Below are 6292 nucleotides of genomic sequence, written 5' to 3' on the forward strand. Positions count from 1 at the left end.
TGGATCCTTGTATCCTTAAGGCATATCCCAAAGCATCGTTCTTTAAAAATACTCTAAGTGGATCAGTACCACTGCCGATTATTATCTGTGCCATATTTCATACTGCGGAATATCAGTCACCGCAAAATTATCTAAGGTGTCTGCTTTCATAAGGTATTTCTTATAGAGCCGTTGCTTGGGTTTAGTCCATTTGGCTTGTCATTTTATGTGCACAGGCTTGTAACCAAGTTTAAATGCTGCAGACGATAGGCCCAATCCACACTAAGCCGGATGAATTTGAAAATGGAGGTTTGACTCTGATCAACCCATCAAATGTTTTACTCCACACTTCGAGGGGAAATTTCAAAACGCAACAGCCACCGGTCATTTTGGAATTGTGTCTGAGGAAAACTCGGTCAGGGAACATGACTATCGTGACGTCATCGTTTTCGAGAAGCTCCGTATTCAAAATGGTTTTTTCCACACGAAAACGAAATGCCGGTTCTTTCAAATTCCTCCGGTTTGAGGGTTTCGAAACACTCCGTTTTCGTGACGGATTAGTGTGGATGGTAGGCCTAGCGTAGAATCAAATTTCTCTGGCGTAGTGTGGATGCTGCCTTAGACATGCATGACATGCGCTTGACTTACCAAGTTTTCATTTTTAGTTATATTCTTGCTTGGGCTTGTCTCGTTTCTTATAGTCACATTGTTGCTTTTGTTGGTAACTTTTGAGGTAGGTTTAATCACCTCTGGTGGTATACGTGGAGCCGTATTTAACTTAACAATCAGTTTTTCCCTTGCTATGGTGAATGTTGGGGCAACTGGTTTGAAGTTATCTACTACGTTGGGCTCTGTTCTGTGAAATTTAAAGAAATTATCAGTGTAAATTGCTGCTGTTATTGTGACCTTCAAGTTTTGTTTATAAAAAGAAAATGACATTTGGCCAGGAACAAACGGCTGCGGCTTTAGTTGCGCAAGCTCACAACTTTAACGGCGGCCCTGAGACTTGAACACTTCAGTGATATGACTGAAAACTTTGTAACAAATCTCAATATAAACGGAGCCGAAAAAGCATTTTGGCAAGGAAGTACCACTTCGATGAGGACTGAGTAGTGCGGCTAACTCACCAAGTGATCAGAGTTACGAGAGAGGAACTGGCGCCTAATGCGGGAGGAAAACAGTATTTAAAACTAATGAGCCAGCATTAACAAGCAGTCTTTATTCTTCATCTCCTCTATGATCTTAACTGCCCAGAATAACTGACCGTCCAGCTATCTGGGATGTGATCGCAGTGGTTATTGAAACCTTCAGTACTTCCTTGCATACGGCATGTGCGCCTGAAATTTGAATTGAGCAATTAGGAGTCTGCAAGCAAGAAAAACTTAGTGCCCTAATGATGAACTGCATGTTAACTGGAAAGACGTTGAAGCCGGGCAATTTTTCTCTCTGGAGACGGCATTTAATATTTACGAAAAGGGATTTATGATTGCAAAAACCATATCAGATTGTAAAAAGTGAAAAATATGAAACATTTTGTGTATACAAGCTTTAAATTTGGCGCCAAAAATAGGTCGCCCGCGTTCTACCATTCGCACTTCGATCGCTGTCGTCAGGTAGGATAATAGTTTTATTATTTTGAACAAAATATGTTGTTTTCGTGAAATTAAGTCCAGAATTCTCGAGTTGAGTATTAGAAAAGGCCAAAGCAACTCGAGCATTGCATTTATTTTTTATTTGCAGCGATAGAAGGGACTATTATCGTGTCGTTTCGCAGTAGGATGACTCTGTTTTGATTGCCGTACGTATTGCGGGCGCAGCCACCGTATGCAAGGTTGCTTTTACACATAAACTGGTACTAAATAGCACACGCATCATAACTCACGTCAGATCCCGGACACGTTGATATCTTAGATTGGCACCGGTATTGTAGGCTGTAGTGTTTTTAGGAGCCTGACGTAGGAATTCCAATGCTTTATCCGCCAGAGAGTTTCGGTCACCTGCCTTTAGAAGGGAAAATTTTATTCGTGAGTAATCTTTAGACACACCAAGAGTGGTGTGCAAAGTGATGTATAAATGTAGAGGTAAATACCTTTGTTAGGTAGTTTCATGATGAACTGACAGACACACGCGACAAAAATGCGCTTGTTTGTCACTCTTAAACAACCGAGGTAATTTGAAAACTTTAAATATCCGTGCAATCCACTGTAGATCGAGTAGCTTACCAACTTAGGCTCGCAAAATGGCTGCGTCCGACCAAAAATAGAAGAGAAAAGTATAGTTTCGATGAAGTGCTAAGAGTAAAACAAGCACACAAATGTTAGTTCACTAGAAACACGCGTGGAAGTGGTTTGATCTTTTTAAGGAGGGTATAAATGTTACTTGACCATCAGCTGAGAAATGACTTCTATTTCGACTGCTAACCGTGAGATATAAACTATGTGGTATTTACCGATAGCAGAGATATGGCCTGAAATTTTAACTGATAGCTGAGACATTTTCACTGAGAACTGAGATCCTAGTCCCCCATGTAGACCTTCTTTAACGAGAATACATGAAGGACTGAGTTTTTACTGTGCTTATGGCAGTCCGTGATAAGTATAACATCAGCAATTTTTCATTCTACGAACAGTCTTCAAATGTTTAGGGATCGTTCTTACCATTATGTATAAAATCTGGTGACTTCAATATTATGGCAATCAGAATTAGAAAGTACTATTTCTCTTTGTGTTTAACGATAATGAGGTAGTTACACGTAATACAAGAGAAAGGTATTGCTTTCGGGACTGCAGTAACGCGGCTTGCTTTAACCAACTTCGTTATTCAGAGCTAGAAACGTTTTCTAAATTTTTGGAACCACAGAAATATTGTTTGCTACCCATCAATCGTTGTAGGTACCTCTCTGGGGAACAATCATAACTAAAGAAGGAAATTACGAGAAGGAAAGCCAGGAAGAGAGGAAAATATTTAAGGCCTGTTAAAGAGTAGAGAAGGGAAGGAGTTGCAGCAGAAGAATGGAATGGTGGGAGGAGTAAATGGGGGAATAAACGAATGAAAAAAAAAAAAAAAAAAAAAGGAGAAATGAGGAAATGGTGGTTTCGTGGAATGGAGGAAAGATGGTTATTACGAGGAATGGAAACTGAAGAAGTTATCGCCCCTCAGTTAATGGGACAACAAAATCAGAACATTGTTTCGTTTGAACCCTCGACCCACTTGGGGGTTTTCAGTTCATTACAAGTAAGTCATTTGTATGTATAGCTCATACCTTACAGTACTGAAGAGCTATGTCAGCATTTTGGTGAGTGAGTGGCGTTAGTATGGTTGTTACAGCGTGGAACAGATCTTTGAACAAATCGAAAAAAGCTTTGGAATTGGTGAAGACGCGTGCCTCCGCTGAAGTAGCCATTTCCTCTGACGCATTCATGAAGTTACTTTCGTTCACATCTGCAATCTAATCAAAAACAGCTTCGAAATTGACTACTGTTATCAACGCTTTGAATTTGGGAAAGGCATACCCAAACGATAATAAAGTATTAAATGGTCCAACACCGGCAACCGCTAAATAAGAGGACTTAACCCTCCGACGTACACAGACACTTGCCACCATCGTATAAAAATAGGGGGAGGGTGGATAGAAACCCCCTCCGGGATTTGCATTCAGCAAATAGCCTAGTCTTTAGTCAGCAGTCTTGGCTAACTCGACACTAGACAATTCAGTTCAGGCCATATTCCATAAGATACCTTATGAACTTTTGGGATTTAATCCTTGGGTGTGCAAGCAAACACATACCCCACCGTGCTTTAGGTGTGGAGAGGGCGGGGGGGGGGGGGGTGAGGGGATGGGACTGGATGGTGCTAGTCCTTTTGGTGTTTCGTTGTACTAAGACATATCAAAATTATTTGGGTTATAGTATCAAGTTACTTCTCTATTAGCTCAAAACTTTAGAAAAAAACGCAATTGCAAGTTGACGGAAAAATTATTCAAAATGATAACAGAATGTAAAAAGACACCAATTATTCTGCATCTGGAGTAACATGTATTAACTTAGCTTTTAACTCGGTATGTGGGATCGGAAGAAAACGAATGGCTCAAACTTACTTTTTTCTCAAAGTACTCCACTAACGTTTTCTTTTCACAGTCGCAAGTATTCTTGTGGATCCAGACTGTGCCTCCAACTTTGCTAGTACACTTACTACCAAATGCTCCTTTAAATGTGAAATTTAGCGTATATAGATAACAATTAAATGCGTTTACTAGTTGGTTATGTCAGAATACGCCAACAACAACTAGGACTGCGATAACGACTACAACAACAACAACAACAACAACAACATTTCGAAATATGGGGAAAAAAAAGAATTCAATAAAAAGATCGTCTTTCATGAAATTTCAAAAGTATGACTCTTTCTTGCTATATCTCGATGAAACCTTTTTAGTTCAGCAATCATGACGTTAATTTGAAGCTCCCTCAGTTTCCATAGAGTACACAAAACATTCCTTATACTGAAAAACAACTTGTGCTGACAAAACGCGAATTAAAAGCTAGAAAAAAGTTGTTGTTCCCACCGTATTTGTAGTTCTTCCAAACTTAATTTCACTCGTGTTTTTATCCCAGTTGTTATTACTTTATTTAATCTATTTAGCTTGGGCTAAACTAGTTGTTGCTATGGTAAGTTTATTTGGTCTTCCGGGCAAAAGAAGGCACCTAATCGCTCAGGCAACTTGCTTAGATCCAAGATATACAACTTACGAAAATTAAATAGGGTGTCACCTGTCCAGTTGGAGTTAATTAAAGAACAGTGCTTCATAATTTCTCCGTCCACTGGCGTTCTTGTCCAAAGAAAACCGAGTGACTTTTCTGGAGTACAGAAGTCTGTCAAAATAAGTAACTATATCCTATAAGTGGAACACGATAGAATAAGAGTTGAAATTGTACTTCTTGTAACAATTTTTGCATAATAAAAAAGAGAGAGAGAGAGGAAAAGAGGAAAAAGAAATTTTTCTGCTAGGAAAACGTATGCAGATTTCCATCCCAAGATAGAACTTCTCTTGATGCATCCAACAGGTTTCGCTCTCGGGATTGTGTGACAAATTCAAGGCATGCGCAGTTTAGTTCTACTAGGCAAATTTTACAAGCGAAAGTAAGGGAAGCAAAATGTAAAGAAATGTGAAACGGTCTACAGTCAAACCTCAGCATCCCTTAATCAATCCTCTACTGGACTTCTGGCCATAACGTTGACATAAACGAGGATGCCAGGTTCTAGGAAAAGCTTTGCTTACTTAATAAGTAGTGTCATGGTGAGGAAAATTCCCCCACTGAAGATTTTTCGTGAATTTTTCAATCTATCGTCTCGTCATACCGTAGGAAAATAATATGTATCGTTTACCAATCTATATTAATCTGTATATGTTAGTTTCTAGTTCCAATTTCGTCAAAGTCACCCTGCAAGCAGAGCCTTTTCCTATGGTACATATGTTTTCCTTGCAAAAAATAAAAAGAGATAAAAGAGGCTCTACTCGCAGGCTACTTCAAAGTATGACCTCTGTTTCCATTTTCCTCCGTTCTTACTTGCACAGTTCTAATTAAAATAACTTACATTGATCGCAGTTCCTCTCGTCTGATCGATCGCCACAATTGGGACGAATATTACATCTGTCGCCAATCGATCTAATCTCATCACCACTTTCGCATAGGAAAAGGCCATCGTTTGATATTAAAGACAACTCTCTTATTCCTATAACAAAAGGATGTAAAAGGGAATATTAAGAAAAGCCACGGCGACCAAAAAAATGGCAAACCTCCGAGAGACCGTATATCTAACCAACTGAGTCTCGAAACAAGAATGGATTTGTGTTCAGCCATAACTAAAACACACAGAGAATTCTTAGAAGAACAGAAACACATCAACAACAACAATAATAACAACAAAAACAACAGAAGCAATACAATATGTATCGCTTTGTTCATTAGGACAGCGCTTTAATTATTATACCAACCTGGTATCGCACCAGTACACAGTACTCGACCGTTATCAACATAGCAACCAGGCCTTGCTTTTTCATTAGAACTGGTGCAGTAAAAATCGACGCCATTTTCCTTCCAGTGATCTCCATCGTAATAAAGTTGACTGTTCCAGCTACAAGCTAGGCAAAATGAAGATTGGTCCCTTTATCAGTTATGTAAACAATAAAAGGTAGATCGTAGGATCATGCAACAGAAGGGGAGCTTACTCTAAAAATCATGAGCTGTTAACAAGTCAGACCTCAAGCAAAGTAAAGATACAAGTTTTATATTTAAGCAATACAGCACTTTTT

At 39.1% G+C, this 6292-nt stretch overlaps 1 protein-coding gene across 1 annotated transcript in view; it reads right to left on the minus strand.

Annotated features, from left to right (window-relative positions):
* Nucleotides 1–6292, minus strand: part of LOC145479887 (uncharacterized) — a 30402-nt gene that overhangs the window by 10133 nt on the left and 13977 nt on the right. The window contains exons 12-19 of the mRNA XM_081458363.1: nt 5975–6121; nt 5575–5712; nt 4749–4850; nt 4076–4182; nt 3242–3427; nt 2202–2270; nt 1862–1980; nt 628–835 (exon numbers count right to left, since the gene is read on the minus strand). Of these exons, the coding sequence (XP_081314489.1) occupies nt 628–835; nt 1862–1980; nt 2202–2270; nt 3242–3427; nt 4076–4182; nt 4749–4850; nt 5575–5712; nt 5975–6121 (1076 nt within the window). The remainder of the gene's footprint in view (nt 1–627; nt 836–1861; nt 1981–2201; nt 2271–3241; nt 3428–4075; nt 4183–4748; nt 4851–5574; nt 5713–5974; nt 6122–6292) is intronic.

The sequence above is a fragment of the Orbicella franksi genome, chromosome 2 (assembly GCF_964199315.1).
Source record: "Orbicella franksi chromosome 2, jaOrbFran1.1, whole genome shotgun sequence".
NCBI lineage: Eukaryota > Metazoa > Cnidaria > Anthozoa > Scleractinia > Merulinidae > Orbicella > Orbicella franksi.